Source organism: Leguminivora glycinivorella, chromosome Z, assembly GCF_023078275.1.
Source record: "Leguminivora glycinivorella isolate SPB_JAAS2020 chromosome Z, LegGlyc_1.1, whole genome shotgun sequence".
Classification (NCBI taxonomy): domain Eukaryota; kingdom Metazoa; phylum Arthropoda; class Insecta; order Lepidoptera; family Tortricidae; genus Leguminivora; species Leguminivora glycinivorella.
This window is the reverse complement of record NC_062998.1, coordinates 22,377,897-22,395,947: the sequence shown is the minus strand read 5'-3', so window position 1 is coordinate 22,395,947 and position 18,051 is coordinate 22,377,897. Positions and strand designations below refer to the sequence as shown.

At 38.4% G+C, this 18,051-nt stretch overlaps 1 protein-coding gene across 2 annotated transcripts in view; it reads right to left on the bottom strand.

Annotated features, from left to right (window-relative positions):
- Positions 1-18,051, bottom strand: part of LOC125240942 (transcription factor E2F2) — a 69,121-nt gene that overhangs the window by 26,849 nt on the left and 24,221 nt on the right. For both annotated transcript variants that reach the window (XM_048149146.1, XM_048149147.1), the window contains exons 5-9: positions 9,986-10,227; positions 9,802-9,907; positions 9,611-9,722; positions 7,329-7,510; positions 286-402 (exon numbers count right to left, since the gene is read on the bottom strand). In XM_048149146.1, the coding sequence (XP_048005103.1) occupies positions 286-402; positions 7,329-7,510; positions 9,611-9,722; positions 9,802-9,907; positions 9,986-10,227 (759 nt within the window). The remainder of the gene's footprint in view (positions 1-285; positions 403-7,328; positions 7,511-9,610; positions 9,723-9,801; positions 9,908-9,985; positions 10,228-18,051) is intronic.

Below are 18,051 nucleotides of genomic sequence, written 5' to 3'. Positions count from 1 at the left end.
TAAGTCTTAACCAATTAAGCTACGGAAGCCGCGCCGGACCTCGCAAATCCTTCCATGCCTTTCCTTACGTACACACGCTTTGGGGTAGTGTGGAGATTCGTTAGCAGATTCTGCTTGTTAAAAATTAATTTATTTACCATGTACATTTCATTAGTAGGTATTACCAGAAAAGAAACGGTATTACCAATATGTCTGCAACATGACCTTGGACAGATCTTTATAAAATAAAGTGAATTCAAACATGTGAATTCGCAAGTGATGTTTTGTGTTTAAGCACATGTTTACCTGACTCCGTGTCCTGATCTTCCGTTTGCATTTGAAAACGGCCACCGCCCATTATCGGCGCGAAGTCATCGCTGTCGGCAATTAACGCATTTCGTAGCCGACCCCGTGCTGTGCCATCTACAAACACAAAAATAATACGCATAAACGAACTAGCTAATAAGTTCAGAATTCCTCGATCAACGTTGCGACTTTAATCTGTCAATTAGGAAACCACAGACTAAACTATATAACTGCTAAGATGTTATAATAGAAATGTCATAATAAGAAATAAGAAGGTATACAATGGGATGTTTCAAAATTTAGCTACTAAGATTTCATGAGTTGAAACTCACAGCACAGCACAGTTATCCATTATGACTCTATGATGGTGGTGAAACACTTAATTTATATATAACATAAAACCGACAGGAAGCCAGTAGTTAATAGATCGGTATTACAATATTTACGGAAATAAAACCTGTTATTTCATTAACATTTTTGTGAGAAAATATCTGTAGCAACCCAAACTCTGAAGAGCTTCCCTTCATCAATGGGTGTTACATCAACGTCGGCAAAATTTGTCTCACGTTTCCCTTACAACAGTCCTTAGTCAGAACAAGATCATATACATGTTTTTTGTCTTATAAATTCACCAAGATACTAGTCTTCTTCTGCTTAAGATAACTATAATTATATCATGTAACTATAATACACAATTATATCATAGCACTGCCGTGAGCATTATGACATTATGTTGAAATTTTTATTTTTCATGTAAATTGATTACTGTACCATAAGTAATGCGCCTATATGTATCTCTCAATATGCACATATTATTGTTAGTATACTGAGTAATAAGCAATATTGACATAGCTTAAACATTGTCTTACATAGCCCACTGCCAAATGTCAACATTTCCCAATGCATAATGTGTTATGAATTCTGTATATGAAATATACATTTGCCCAAAACAATTGAAATGGACGCTTGAGTTGGGAGAAATTGCACGCTATCATATGTTAATTTGTAATGTATACCCACATTACGATAATGTATGCGTTACTGCTGGACTGGTAGCAAAACTGCAAATAAGATGATAATACATTTTCGGCTTCTGACTGAATTGATAATACCATGGCCATGATTAGCTAAGGATCCATATAATAAAAGGTAAGCTCCTACTCAAAGTCTTTACGAGAACGGAAACTATGTAAATTTTTCCTATTAAATTAAAATGGGTCAACTGAGCAAAAATCTTTGGGATACAAGCGATTGAAACGAATCAATGATCTAATGAGTCACACATACTTAGGCGAAGATCAAATGAAGGCAATTATTTCTAATTAAATTGACTTTGATACTTCCATGAATATACATGAATGTTAATGCGGGAATCCTCTCTACACTGTACTAGTCAACTTTATTTAGTCTTTTACTATGTCTAGCTAGTATGCTTTTTTCGATATTTGAAATATTTAATTTGTGTTTGAATAATTATGAATATGTGATGCATATATTTTTAGGCTTATCATTTTTATGACTTATGTGCTGACTAGCCGAATTTATAAAGGGAAAATTGTACGATTCGTGAGCTAGTAATTCTAAAACATTACGACTTATGGCTCTTTAGTCCATTTCGATATTCTAATAAGAATGTAAGACGACAGATAACTATTCAAATAAGGGTTAATGATGTACGATTACCCATTTATAATTAAAATTCAGTCATCAGCTTAAGATAGTAAATAGTTTTCTTTTCAGCACTTTCGTAATTTATCACCAAATTGCAAAGCAATATATTCTATAGTGCTCTTTTGTGCGAATAATATAAATGTCTCACGTTCTTTATAAACTGATGTATACACATAAACATACGGGTTAATATTTACTGTATTCTTGCTTATTTCCCAAAATCCATATGCAGCGGGACTTCCCATAAACAAGATGCAACTGTTATGTAAGGTAATACCTGATTCTACAATTATATCGAGATGAAAATTATTTATTTATCGTATGGCATATAATTAGGATTTTCTTAAAAGTCGTACGTACGCACGGCTGTAGCATGTAGCGCCACGGACGATGACAATGGTATTTACACTTGCCTGTCATTCGAGACCAATAGGTCAAAATATCGTAGCTATAAGTACCTACTGCGTACCTTAAGCGCTGAGCTTTTATTTTTTATTTAGGTCTCAAGACCTTACTTCTGATAAATATAGTTCATCAATATCTATTTAAACGGCAATAATTTTAAGTTTTCTGTTACCACTAGAAACCCATTTTGCCTAGAATCTGCGCTCCCTTTTATGAGTGTCCTAACAAATTCTTGTATGTCAGGTATATTAGGAGTCCGAAGTCTTCTAAATTAAGTCTTATGCACAGTAATGTTATAAACATCATATTTCTAGTTCCTTACACTAAATTCAATTGGGACTGGGACTCGTCCTCTGGCCTTACGGACCGTTTTTTGAATAAGTTGTGGCGTCTCCTCTGTTACTGACAAATAGTCGCGCCGCAAAATTCTAATAAATGGCGCTTAGTAAGCAACTGCGGAAATGTGTACCGATCCTACAACGCGCTAATGGAGTTCCAAAAGTTAATTGTAAATATGCAACTTCTGTTAATCTCTCTAGGCCCCAGAAAACATTTGTCAAATGAAATAAACGGGAACTTTCTGTTAGTAATACCGCAGTAGCGGGCGATAATTTTAGGATGCGAGCGCCTCTTTATTTGTAAGAGGAAACTGTGGTCTAAAATCGAAAGAGATTCATCCTTCAATTTCCGTTTAATTTATCATTTCAGAAACAGGCCTCCACATTCAGTGACTACCTTTCAACATTTTATCCATAAGAGTGCCTTAGCAAATTGTGAAAATCGGCTTCCGTCGGAAAATGTATTGCCCTATTGGTTTTAATAAGATTAAAGTGTTTTCGATATATCATACATGAGTATGAACAACAAATAAGCACTTTGAATACAATTTACCAACACGGTTTCTTGCTTTGTTTTGTGTAGTTGTTTAAGTTTAGGACCAACTTCATTTACTTCGGTCAAGAGATGTAAGCCATAGTTCTTCGCTGTAAATAGTTTGAGAATATTGTTCGGTCGTCTCTTTAATCTAATTCGTTAGTTATTTATAGAAACATAGGATTCGTAACATTACGCCATCGAACTGGACAACCGACAAATCCTTTTACGACGAGAGTCCGTCCTGAGTAACAATGCAACAAGGCATACTAAAATTCTATTGTGCTAAATAACATATCCTTTAAGTTATTCTGCCAAACTATCCACAAAATATCGTATATATTTGGGAGTCAGATTTCCGGTACGAGTTTGTTGTCTTTGTAATTAACCTCTTCAAGGATTGTCTGTAACCTTGGTCTAGCTAACGTTAGTCTTGGTCTAGTTGGTCGATTAACGGCAGTTTGAGGTCAATTTGTAGTACATATATGTATATATCGTACTTAGAAAACTTTCCGAGCTGTAGCTTTTTATTTCTAAATGAATTGGTTCAGAAGTCTCTACTGGGTCGATTGCTACAGAAGTGATACTTTTGTCAGTTCGGTATACTGAACAACATATACTGGAACATTATCCGCCATTAGTCCGACTAGACGTTTCAGCCGGACAGCTATAAGTTTGCTGAAATACAGACTAATATCCAGGTTTCACAGAGTAATGAGCCTAGTACAAGAATTTTCCTTTGCGGTAAGTTATTTTGTAGCTAATAGTCAACATTTGCTAAGTACCTGAGTGGTTCTTCTGCATTTCTAAAGTCCGTATCAAGACCCAAGACCATGCGTCAATTATTGACGCCCGTGAGTTGATGAGACTAGAGCTCTAATCATTCATTTAGAAGAATCTGCACTCTATGAATAGCGTAAAACAGTAGCATAAATTAATGGATTTTCTTTTTCCCATTGGTATTTTCACCGCCCCCTCTCCCTTTCTGATTGGGCAAGAAGGGCTTTGTAATATAAAGTGGTTTTTCATTCTGTTTAGCATCACTATTATGTATATTTCTTAATTCGCTTAGTATCTGGCAACAAAGTGCTAGTTAATTGCTACCGAAGCTCCACCCACACGTTTTTAGATGTGGAAGTGGATTTTCACAACGTCAAACCTGCTATATTGTAATAAACCTCTATCATGACGAGCATTATAAAAGTTGACATGACAAATTAGGTTGGCAATAACGGCGTTGCTTTACAGTAATTGGATCACACATTCGTCATCATTATGGCCGTTCAGCTATTCACGAGTGAGAGAAATTTGGACATTCCTCACAATCATTCATCTGTTGGTCAGGTGACCACGCTGATTATGTATTAGCTAATTAGGCAATTGAGACGACGCCGATGTCGTTCACTTTACCTGTCTAAAACGACCCCACTTATGGGAACCCATCACGTGATGATTTTTGTCTAATAAGACAATGACTAAACTGTGTAATTGTGTATGTCTCAGGTTAACACGTACGCTGTGGTTCTGATTCGAAAGACCTTCTACGAAGTATATATGTTTAGAAATACCTTATACAAAGTATGTTTAGTTAAGAGTTGTGCTAATTCTTATAGTTCTTCATTATTATTATTTTTTTTTGTCATGATATTTTTATGCAATAAAGTTTTTATCTATCTATCTATCTAATTACCGCAAAGTAGATCTTAAAGCGACATAATCTCATTGAGATTCGAGTACAAATACAACATTTTGCCTCGTGATCATAACGCTCGTCTCATGACACGAAAGGTGAATTAGTGCATAGCATGTAATAACCCAATGGGTTCTCACAGGATGTCGTAAATCATCGCATAGGGCAACGAAATCCAAATTCCAAGTCGCTGCAAAGTTCAATCTTTTACGGGGCGACGCTTGTCAATTTATATGACAGTGTACTTTTTCGCACAGCACAACTTTATTCATGTTATCTCTAATGACGAATCATGTCTGCACAATGAATGATTTCCTTCGTCATATCACGAGGCGATGCCCTATTGGATCGTGGGCCCTATCTTTTCATAGGCCAGGTTATCTAAAGGGACCTCATCTGTCGTTTCAAGACATCTCTTGTGTCCTGTCACCTCACGAGGCGAAGCTATGACTTTTCAAGGGACGAACCTATGTCGTCTCACGGGACGTCGCTCTGTCTCGTCTTACGTGAGCGTAGCATTTGTCCTTTATATTCTTTATGACGGTGCATAGGATTACACTGCGTCCCATCGCTGTCAATTTTCTTCATCGTCTCCATGCCACCACACAGGAACAACCCTGTTGTCTCGCGGGACAATGCAATGTCGTCTCATTGGACGACGCCTGTCGTGTCACGGCACGACGCCATGCCGTCTAACGGGACGACGCTTGTCGTCTCACGGGACTACGCCATGTCATCTCACTGGACGACGTCATGTCGTCTCACGGGACGACGCCTGTCGTCTCACGGGACGACGTCTTTCGTCTCACGGGACGACGTCTGTTGTCTCACGGGACGACATCTGTCGTTTCACAGGACGACGTCTGTCGTCTCACAGGACAACCTCTATCGTCTAACGGGACGATATCTTTCGTCTCACGGGACGACGTCTGTCGTCTCACAGGACGACGTCTGTCGTCTCACAGGACGACGTCTGTCGTCTCACGGGACGATGTCTGTCGTCTCACGGGACGACGCCATGTCAGTCTCACGTGAGTGAGGCATGTCTATCCGCGTACTTATGACGGAGCCTACAGGAGGTCACTGCGTCTCGTCGCTGGGCCAAAGGCACCGAGCGGAATATCACGAAGTTAGAAGTAATCATAATCTTCTCGATGTTTTAAATTTCTCGAACTTTTTAAGACTTGCTTTTGTAAACGTGTTGCTCGGCCGAGTTACAAAAGCGTACTGAGGAAAAAGCAGCCGAGCGCTGGTAACCGGGCGACACTAGTACTTGATTGGCGCGCCAGATGGCGCTACTAGTCGAGGAATTCACTCGATTAGGGCCGAGTTATGAAGGTGTTAATCTCATTAGTGGTTCAAGCGAAGGCACGGACACCTAAATAAGCTATTTCGTTTCATATGTAACACAATATACAGTAGCGGAAAAAATCTATCATATTAGCTATAAATCGAAAACAATAAGTCGAAAATTCTTAAAATAAATAACAACTATAGCTCGTAGCGCCCACCATACAAAATTTTTGCTAGGGAATTTTGATTCTTATTGTACTTAAGATTAAATTCAATTTCATTTGTTCGAAAAATTTTAGAAACAAAATAAATTATATTTTATTAGTTTACATGAAAGTTAAAATTCCATTGAAACCATTATGTACTTTAGAAAGTACATTGGGCGCCACGAGGATAGGATCATCATTACAAATTATGTACTATATTTGAACACTTACGAGTCTTACGACCCACTGCAAGTGGCCCGTGGGCAGTCACGAGAGCCTGATGCGGATTAGAGACTTAACACACACCGATCGTGTATGTTACTAATAGGCTACTTGACCTTTTTTGAAAGTCCATCTTATATCCTTTAATGTTCACAAAATGTTGCCATTCTAAATTCTTACCTACTTACAAAAGGACCGCACTTGAGCAGCCGACATTGAGTTCTAATGCGGTGCACAAAGGTCGTCACTACTGAATAGACCTTGCACTGGCGGCCGCCAGCATGTACTTGTAGCTCGGCGAAAGAATCGCGGAGTGAGCCGCCCCTGGTTGTACTTTGTTTCGTACTATCGAACCAACTGAATCATGACTCATGACCCACCACAAGCTAATTTTGCCAAACTGTTTTAATGTAAGTAGATCGAAATTCCCTTGCTAGGGATAGGGTTTCCTTGGTGACGGACTTGTTATCATTTTATTAGACACTGACATGTGTAGTGAGTGACATAATTTAGTTAGTATTTAAAACGACCCAAGTGCATTACTTATAAGCGATAGACCTTACAGGTTTGAAAGATTCTAACGAATTATCTGCAAAATGGGTCATGAATCACTTGGTTCGATAGTAATACGGCTAGGCGTAATGCAATACGGCGGATTATACAATCTGCCAATGTGTACTCACTGTCAGGCGTGGTTTGAGGGGTGTGAGGGGTGTGCGGAGCGTCGGGCGTGGCGGCTTGCGGCGCGCGCGCGCGGCCGGCGGCAGCCAGTGGCAGCGTGGGGTCCGTCACGCACGGCGAGCACACCACCAGGCTGCGCGACCCGCCTGCGCTCTCCACGCCCGGCTCCCGCTTAATAGGCGTCCTGCGGACAATAAACAAACATGCTTTACTACATAATATATCATAAGGGTCCATTTAGGCTGGTTTTAGTGTCACGCGGGCGGAAGTTGATGTCGTCCGATAGTCCGCGCGGACCCGTCCGCACTACTCTAAAACATAACACATATTAGTCTAGTGCGGATCGCTCCGCGTGACACTATAACCAGCCTAAGGCCTGATTTAGACGGCGTGCGAACTCGCATGCGATTTTAGATACATTACGGGCTGTTGAGGGTACATATAATTTTGCACAGCCTTCAAATACCGCAATGTAATAAAACTCGTATGCGAGTTCTCGTACCGTCTAAATGGGCCTTTAGACGGTACGAGAACTCGCATACGAGTTTTATTACATTGCGGTATTTGATGGCTTTGCAAAATTGTATGTAAGAGCATTTTCAGAATTTGCCCCCCCCCCCCCCCCCCCCCCCCCCCCCCCCAATCGTTAACAAAATTAACTCACTTTTTAATGTGTATCGATACCCACGTCTTCTAGATATTTTTAATCACTTTTGCCTCATTCGAATGCTTTCTCGAGCTCTCTGTAAGATTTTGTGCCTCAGGGGGCCGACATTTCTTTTAATCCAATCTGTCCCAGCCGATGCCCATTTGCCAATGCCGTAATGTTTCCTTGAACCACGCTTTGTTGCGGTAGTTTTTGTAAAGAAGAAGGACGAAAAAATATTATAAATTGACTGTTAGCTTCTAACCCTTCCTACAAAACTTTCCACGGGCTTCGCATTCGGCCATAGGAAATTGGTATGTAGAAATTACAAACAGTTTAGCGAGGTCGTTCTTCTCGATTGACCATAATTTCAAGAAAAGGAATCCAATACTCATCAAACTTACCACTTTAACGGCCCAGCCACGACATTGGTCTAAGCGCGACAGCGGTGAGCGGGTGCCATACGTGCGAATGAAAAGTCCCATCGCTGTGTCTCGCTCCAATGTATGGCCGCCGCTCACCGCTGCCGCGCTTAGACCAATGTCGTGGCTGAGCCGTAAATGACAGATATGTAAACTTTAATCTGGCATTTATACATTATTTTAGTTTCTTTATTTACTTACTCTGTACGGTATCAAAACTTTGTCCAGATTTCATTCCGCATACGTTATTGTACTTGCTTATATGTATAATGTAAACAAACCACAGTAAGGTATAGACCAAAAATTTGTTAATTGTTTCCAATCTAATGTGCTAATTCTCTCAAAGAACACAGACAGACGGAGAGAATCGCGCCATAAGGGTTGTTTTTGAATATTTTTGGTATGGAACCCTAAAAATACTAAGAACCGGGAAAGAACCGGGACTCCCGGTTCCAGTCCCACTTAGAACCGGAAAATGAAATTCTCGGAATCGGTCCGGTTCTGCATGCCCTAAATACACCATGTCGAATCAGTGGCGTGCCTAGGGTTTTGAAGTAAGGCAAGCCGAAAGGTACGTTTTGGCAATATCTAACTAATCTTCAGTTTTCGGACTCACAGCCTTACAAAATGCGCCGCACTTTTCTGAGAAATACACAAGTCGGGCGTTGGTTTTCACGCGGAAATAATGTCTCGTTTTTGGGCAAACTTTAATGACTTGCCTTCGTCGAGTTAATGTGTAAACATTTGTCACAACACAAGGAACAACTTCATGCATTTTCAATTAGTTTTTTAAACAAATTAAGCACTTAGTAACAAGAAAACGAAGAAGAGCACATTCACTTAACGCAAATAAAACTTTCAACTAAATAATACACTTGAAGTTGTTCATCAAACGCGCGCTCAATCTTGCTCCTCACTTCATACTAGGGCTCTGGATATCAGTTCTACCCGCCGATCCGTGCGCCCGGCCCCTAGCCCCGGCGGTGCTAAGCGTCCGAACTACCCGAACCCGCCGAAGTCCGTTCCCGTGTACTGCCGTTCGCGCGTGTAGTGCCGAATCTGCGTTCGGGGCCGGAGGCACGGTTTTCGGCTCCGTTCGGGTATTGAATACACGAGGCGGCCGACGCGGCGGACCGATTCACCAGTGCTGATTTTAGTTCCAAAAATAATTTACAAAACGGCAAATTTAAGTAAAATGGTGTAAAATGTAAATTACGTGAAATTGGCGGCGAAGGAGGCGGGCGGCACGGGCTGCATCTGCGCCACGAGGGGCGCCAGCAGCGCCTTGTTGTCCTCCAGCAGCGGGTCCGCCGGCAGCAGCCCCAGCGCTGAAACCGAAACCATACATTCACTCCCCTGCGCCCATACGTACCACTGCACACATACCACTTACGAACGAATACTTACGTGGAGGTGGAGACAAAGGACGTTCCTTTGGACATAGGTACACTTCGATTTCACCCGATAAAGACTTCAAATGTATCATATATCCCTTTTCATCAGGATGTGGAACCTATAACAAAGCAATTCATTAGGGAGCTGTAAATACATAATATATGGTAATATTGAATGAAAAATATAGTATGCTTACGCTTAATCTCGTGTCTGGCGGCGCCTTAATAGGAATGACCGTTTGGTTGCGGAAATCCTTAATAGAGCGTAAGTCGGCATAGGTGATGTAGGCGAGGGCGCCGTGGTCCGCGGAGAGCCGGCCGAGAGCGAGCTCGGCGCTGGCGACGGCGCGCGACACCCGCGCCTCGTGCGTGGCCAGTGCGCGCACCTCGCGCCGCAGCCGCCGCGCGCGCGCCTGCTCGCCGCCGCACGCCGCCGACCCTGTCGACACCGACCACATCTCACATCTGCCCGCACGCACTAAACACAATGATTATATTTTCTCCACACCAACTGGTAATGACTTACTTTGCTATTCGAAAACGGATAGCAAAATTGCATTTTATCCACAAGAGTGCAAAGTAATTCCATACTAATTTTAATTTGATGATTGATCTTAAGCTGGCTGGTAGAATTTGCCTATAAATGATGATTTTGAATCATAAATATTGAATAAATCGATGGATTTGATTTAGTTTGATGTTTTATAGTCAGTATTTTCTTAGTGTAGTTGTGGTGAAAAAATTTGTGTTTCACTCGGTAACGAAGTTTGTTTAACCTTCGTGCCTTGAAACTATTTATCAATATTGGCACGTGCGGTTAAACAACGACTATTTTAACAAACAAATAACTATTTTTGTACTTACGTTTAAAAAAATGTTCCCTTATGGTTTAGAGTTTCGACATAGGGGTCGTGGTCGTGCTAGGTACGACCACACTATATTTAATGATTTTTTTTAATTTCTGTTGCGGTACAAATTCTCGAAAAAAAAATACTTCTTTGTACTTACCTTTTTTTTAAAAGTACTCGCATGGTTTCGGGGTTTCGACATCGGTCGTGGTCGTGCGAGATATCTAGGCACGACCACACTATATTTATGTTTAATTTGATGGTGAAATGAATGCTAAACAAATATTTTGAAATTGTACTATCTACAAACTAAACATAAATATAGTATGGACTATGGTCGCGCTAGACCCATGTCGAAACTCCCAAGCTATGCAAAGACTTTTTGGAAAAAAATAAGTACAAAAAAGTACATTTTTTTCGTGAATTTGTACCGTAACAGAAATAATATAATAAAATTATCCGTGGTCGTGCTGTATAGTAACTATCACAAGGAAAACCCGCATATAGCGCTGGATTAGTCGATCTTATTTGTAAAATTTGGACAGTTTTGATTTTGAACACTGAAACTGGTAAATTTATATTACGTATATCCTGTACTAAAATCTTCTCAGTCTACATGAATTTTTTGTTATAAGGTTTTAATTTTAATAAAGTAGGTAAATGAGGGTCAGAAGAATTCATTTATTTTCAGAATTTACCTAAATTTAAGTGAACATTTCTTCGAAAATCTACATAACGTCGAAGTGGATCTACATAACGGTAAAGTCGTCGAACACAATTATTACCACTTCGGGACATTTTCTCAAAATGTGTTAGACCAAGTAGTAAAAGTGCTACAATCCATACTAATCCATACTAATATTATAAATGGGAAAGTATGTGTGTCTGTTTGTTTGTCCGTCTTTCACTGCAAAACGGAGCGTCGAGTTGATGTGATTTTTTAAGAGGAGATAGTTGAAGGGATGCAGAGTGACGTAGGCTACTTTTTGTCTCTTTTTAACGCGAGCGAAGCCGCGGGTAAAAGCTAGTATGTTATATATTTGTAAACTTCTCGCAGATACCTTTCATTTGATATCAATATCACACACGGTATAATTAAGCGCTCGCTTGCGATTTCACTATTTTTTACATGAAAGCCCTTTTAAACAATAACTTTGCCCCCTTGTAAAACAAATAACTATTACATACTACCGACAACAACAGACAATACATTATTTATGTATTCACGATCATAGCTGGGCATTAACTCGTTAATCCGTTAATCGTTAATTAACGAAGTTAACATTTCGGTTAACGGATTAACTTTTAAGTTAACTTTAAAAAATGTTAACGGATTCGTTAACTTCCGTTAAATTTCATCGAGTCCGTTAATCGTTAATCCAGAACCCCAAGCGGCTCGCTGCGACGCGAAAACCACGTCCTGACTGCTACTGTAAAAGCCCGTAGTACGGCAAAACCTAGGATTGATCGGTAAAAGCAGATCCGTCGGTTATAAACAGTCTAAAGACCAATTGGCGACTTTGTATCACTTATTCGAGATCTTCTAAATCTTATTAGGCGTGCTAGATCGATCACTAACCTGGGAATAGAGTGCAATCATCAGGCATGAGGGCATGACAGACAAATCGCACAACCGATGCATCGAGTTAGAGTCCGGCGTGGCCCACAGCATCGAGTTGTCGTCTCAAATCTCAATCTCAGTAAAAGCCCGAAAAGACCGTAATTATTACATTTCGGTTTTTTACCGATTGGCGTCACAGGTTTTAATGGTTTTTGGTGGATACTTAGTAAATACAAATACATAATACCTACAGTGAAGTCCTATTTTTATGACGTGTTAACGGATTATCGATTAACTTTAACTTCCGTTAAATCTACCGAAATGTATCGCTTTAACGATTAACGAAGTTAACTTTTTAAGTAACGGATTAACGATTATCGAAGTTAACTATTTGATTAACGGTGCCCAGCTATGTTCACGATTTTGTTCACCGATTAACCAACGATGAAAGTTGATAAATAATTTTTTTGATAAGTTTCAATATTTACTCGTATTTTATGTAAGGGTTCATAGTTTTCCTCATAATCCATTCATATGAGTACCCGCCCTTTTTAGAGATATTAAGGCTGATAAGACACATGCATTTTTCACCTCGGCAGCTGGAAAGAGCATACTTTGCTCCGTGAAACCAGTGAGCAAAATAGCTATTGGCTCACTGCAAATAACTATACAGAGACACATAGTCAATCCCTGGAACCCGGTTTAATTTTAGCAGCTTGTTACAATGTATTTGTAATAAATGGCTTTACTTTCTATGCATTACGTGTTTTTCTTCTTCTGAGGTGAAAAGTTGTATATGCGACAGGAGACCAAAGTTATTTACATTTCGTGACTTTTGAGTGAAATTTGTCACTCGATGCTAAAATATCAACTCGCTCACTTGTTGCACAAATAACTACAACGTGTTTCCGGTATTACTCAAAACCTCAGACACCCCAACTGATTTTTATTTTTTTAAACTCATCTAGAGTATTCATCTTTTAATCTGGTGGTTACTTTTTTTTAAATTGAATTTGTAATTTTCTGTACAGCTCTACTTGACTTTTAGCTCTATACTGAATAAAATAATTGCTAACTACCATTATAAACCATAAAACTATTTATTTGTGTACGTTACTGCAACGACATAATGTTTACCAATAGACAGCTAAGATGTCACTGTAAAACACTTTAAAGCTTTGTCACAGTAAACTTCAAATTGGACAGGTAATCGCAGTAAGCAAATGTAAACCCAATATTCAAAATGACAAGGTTATTAGGAACGAGTTCAATTTGTTATGACTTATGATAAACATTAAGATTAAACTGACAAACCACGTCAAACTCGTAGCGGAAAAAAATCGTCCAAGTATCCAGCCAGTATTAATACCCCCAAATACTGAAAAAGGTATACAACCTCTAGCAATGCGATATACACAATGTTGTATTACGAATACAATAGAATAGGCACATACAAAATAACTAATAATACTAATTTAAATAAAAATATTACCCCCATCAAGATATAGCTCAATCGATTCTACTCTCGATTCTGAACAAACGGTTTTCAGGTTTTTAGTGTTAAGTGAAACACGGTGTATATCAGAACACGTTAAATACGGTTGCAAGCCCAGTTCTTCGTGGTCTGGTAATGGGTTAAAAGAAATGGACGCACAATCAATCCATTCAAAAGCGTGAATAAACAAGGTATTGAAAAACTTTATTCTATTAAACTTGTAGCAAATTTAATGATCCATTATATTGTGCAAGTGACCGTGTTGCATAGTCTCAGAGATTTGTACCTAGTAGGGATTGCAGTACCGGTACTGTTTTAAAGAACCGGGATTTTCGGTACCGAAGTAATATGGAACCGGGATTTCCCGGGATTTTCGGTACTTTCGGGACTGGTCTAATTTTTTCGATTTTTCAAATAAAACAACATATTTTTTGGCATTTTACATCCTTTATTAATATGTTACCATAACCGAACCGCACCGGCTTCGCTCGGCGTATTATTTTATCTGCCTTTTTTATTTCATAGTTATTTTCATAGTGTGATTATACCGTGCAACAACAACAAAAAATCGTGAAGAATTCCGCCTAAACCCGACTATCTGGCAACCATAGGCACCAATGGTTACCGTTGCAATACGAGTACATTGCTCCGATTAAGCGATCTGCCATTACTGGGAGATGTTTAATCGCTTAGTAAAAGAAATAAGACAAATACTATTAAAGAAATATAATAATTGATTATAGACCGGCAGTAAAACCTCACAAAATTCCCCAAACATGTAATTTGAATCTAAGAATGTAAACTAAAGGAAACAAAACATTTGAGATGGTGCACTATTTTTTTGCTACTCAGAGGGATCGTTCTCGAGAAAATTAAGTCATTTTCTGGAAATTTCTGCGGAATACCGTAATATCACAATATATGTAAACATTTTTTAAAGTTAAGCATGTTTATAGCAGTTATCATTAAAAGTTAGACATAAGCCATTGCCGACTTTTTTTCTAGACCTACATTTATGTGTCAGAGCGACAATTCCACCATACATTATTTTGTTATAAGTCGATCGGTACGTACGGGCAGGGTTTCGATTGAAGCTCTTAAGCAGCGTGATTTCTACCGACTATTAGCACATATATACACACAGTCATGTTTTAATAATCAATTTATAATAAGAAAACCTTAAAGATTCCTCAAGAATCACTCTATTCATACATAGGTGAAAAACGCATAGGTAAATATCCATTAAGTAGTTTTTGAGTCTATCGCAAAATTCGCGAACAGTTTTATAACATGCAGAGAAATGAGTCAAATGATATTGAGAGAGGAAAAATAAATACACATATTAATATAACAAACCTTCACCAAAAATACAAAACTCGACTACTGAACTGGCTAGTGGGGCTAGTTAGGGTATCGCGGTGGCTATGGCTACGGCTGCCAGGCTGCCATTGCCACACGCTATTAAATAGTGATTAAGAGTGAGTTACTGTATCTACGCCTATTTTTTGACTGTTTAAATAATATAAACAGAAATAAATACATTTTGTAGCACAAAATGTGACTAAAAAATATTTCCCGAAAGTACCGAAAGTACCGGGATTTTTCAAGTTGATTTCCCGGTTCTTTGCTTGGCCAAAAATCCCGGGAATTCCCGGTACTTTCGGTACCGGTATTTCCCGGGAGCAAACCCTAGTACCTAGAAGCAAAGACATATATAACTCCGTATAGACCGATAAAGTCTTCTCTTCTAGAAAAAAACGTACCTCAGTACCATACAGAAAAAGGTAGTGGCCTAGATGGCATTACACCTTCCGGGTACGCTCAGCTAGATGGCGCTAATATTAATATTTGACATTTTGAAACATATCAAGCTAAGAATATGGGCCAAAATGTCAAAACTGAGGTTCAAAAGTTTCAAGCCTGTGTCAAGAGATGGCAGTCTATGAACTGTGATTACACATTTTACTTCGACAGTAACTCTCTATAATACTCGATCCTCTTTGCTAGAAGCTACGGCCGGGAGCCGGGAACTTGTAATACGTTCACCTTCAATCACAAGAGCTAGAACGAATGAGTAAATGATAGTAGATTATGGAACTGATACAATGAAATGAGACGCCTTAAGACACGAGCGTGGTCATAATAGCATCACATTAGTACAGATGTAGTGCGAAAAGCTTTTCATGCTAGTTCAAACAGCATCAGTAAGTCTTGTACTGAAATAGCATGACACGTTCGTATGTTTCCGTAAAAATACGAAGGAAAAGCTGTTCTCACTACAACTGTATTTAAGACCTAAGTATTTAACACATATCCTTAAGAGGGCTTAAATGTGAAAAATAGTGAAATCGCAACCGAGCGCTTAATCATACCGTGTGTGGTATCAAATTAAAGAGCTTTGCGAGTAGTTTACATATTACAATATATAACATATTACAGGACTTTTTCTACTTGGTCTAACAAAATATGAGAAAATGTCCAGAAGTGGTAAAAAGTGGTAAGTGGTGGAATTGTGACGGTGAAGGCTCGTTTTCAAAAAATTGACAAAAATATATAATAGAAATTTATAATCACTAAGGCATAAGAGCAATATTAGTAAACGTTGCAGATTAATTTAGTACGAAAATAACTTCGAAGTGATGTAGATTTTTAAATAAATTGACACTTTGGTAATTTAAAATAAAAACAGTTTTAGGTAATTTCTGAAAAAAAAATTAATTCGTCTTAGTCTCGTTTACTCTTTTTCATAACCTTATAATAAAAATGTAATCTGAGAAGATTGTAGTACAGGATATACCTACGTATTATAAATTTACCTGTTTCAGTATTCAAAATCGTCCAAATTTTACAAATAAGATCAACGAATTCAGCGTTATACGCGGGTTTTCCTAAACGTGCGTCAGAGAAAAATTCATAATTAATTTAGTGAGTTAGTTTTCAAAAATCCAGTCTGATAAGAAACAAGATAATAAGATGCTCTAATTGAAACTTGAATTAAATATATCTATTAGATAACGGAAAGTGTAGTATTTCACCGACTAAAACTATCAATTTTACATTATTTTGACGTTTTTCTTGTACTTTCAGATGGCTCCGATTTCACATAAAAATATCGACTTTAATAAATTGTTTGACGTTTTGATAAAACATGTCCTATAGTTGAAATGTTTTTTGCCTAGGTTATTAAGTTGAACGCATTTTAGGGAACTAATGATATGCGTGAAGATAATATTTATATGTATGTATGTCACATTAACCAATAAAATGGAGGCTCTTCATGCTATACAGAAACGGGAGCAAATATAAATATTTCATTCACAGCATTCGTGCCGGTTTTCTTTAAATAGGCTACTAGACCCTTTTTTAAGTTGTCTTATATTATTAACTAGGTACTGTATGATTAACTGAAAAAATAACACTATATTTTATTATGACTTAAAAACCGCAAAAAATATTTTTAAAGTATACTTTTACGTAATCGGGAAAAAACAACATCAGCCATGTTAATCTATACCTATTCTACTAGCCTATCTGTGAATGACATCATTCAGGACGAAAACAACACTTTCTAACATTTAAGTACACTTTAAGCACAGTATAATAAAGAGTACTATCGTACAGTATGGCCACTCCCGCTCCCCGCTGAAAATGCCGCCCACCCCCTCTTGGTTACCTCACAGTTACTGTCTGTCAAAAACACGACCAGTCGACCTGTCATATTTCACTCATACAAGCATAGTACGCGTTCACCTACACGAGCTTAGACTGTGTGCTAGGAACGCGGCTCTTTCATATACAGTGAAACCTGGTTAAGTGGGACCTGGATAAGTGAGAAACCTCTTTAGCTGGGACCCAAGGTGCGGTCCCGACACTTTCGCACCGATTTACCTCTGTTAATGAGACAAAACAGACCTCTATAACTGAGATTAGCCTTTTCGATTTTTTAGTCACATTTCCCTCTATTAGTGAGACAGATTGTGTATTTTACCTCTATTACTGAGACTATATTTGAAATGTATATTCACTTAATTGTTTGTTAAGAATTTTATAGAAATTTACTCTGTATCTGAGATACAGTCAATCTATGACCTCTGTAACTTGGACTTTAATCATCTCATCAATTTCAAAATCTATTTCCGTATTTTTAATAATTCTTAGCCCATCTGTAAATTACGCAATTGATTCTTTGTGTTTCGGTGAGTTAAGGGTTTTCTTGGTTATTTTAAGTAATTCAAACTAAAACTATAAAAAATATAACTTTCATAATATAAAATTTCTATGATACAATGATATTAAAAGTCTTATATTTTATTTAAAGACAAGGCTTATTTACCTTTTTTTTACTATGCAACTAATAAT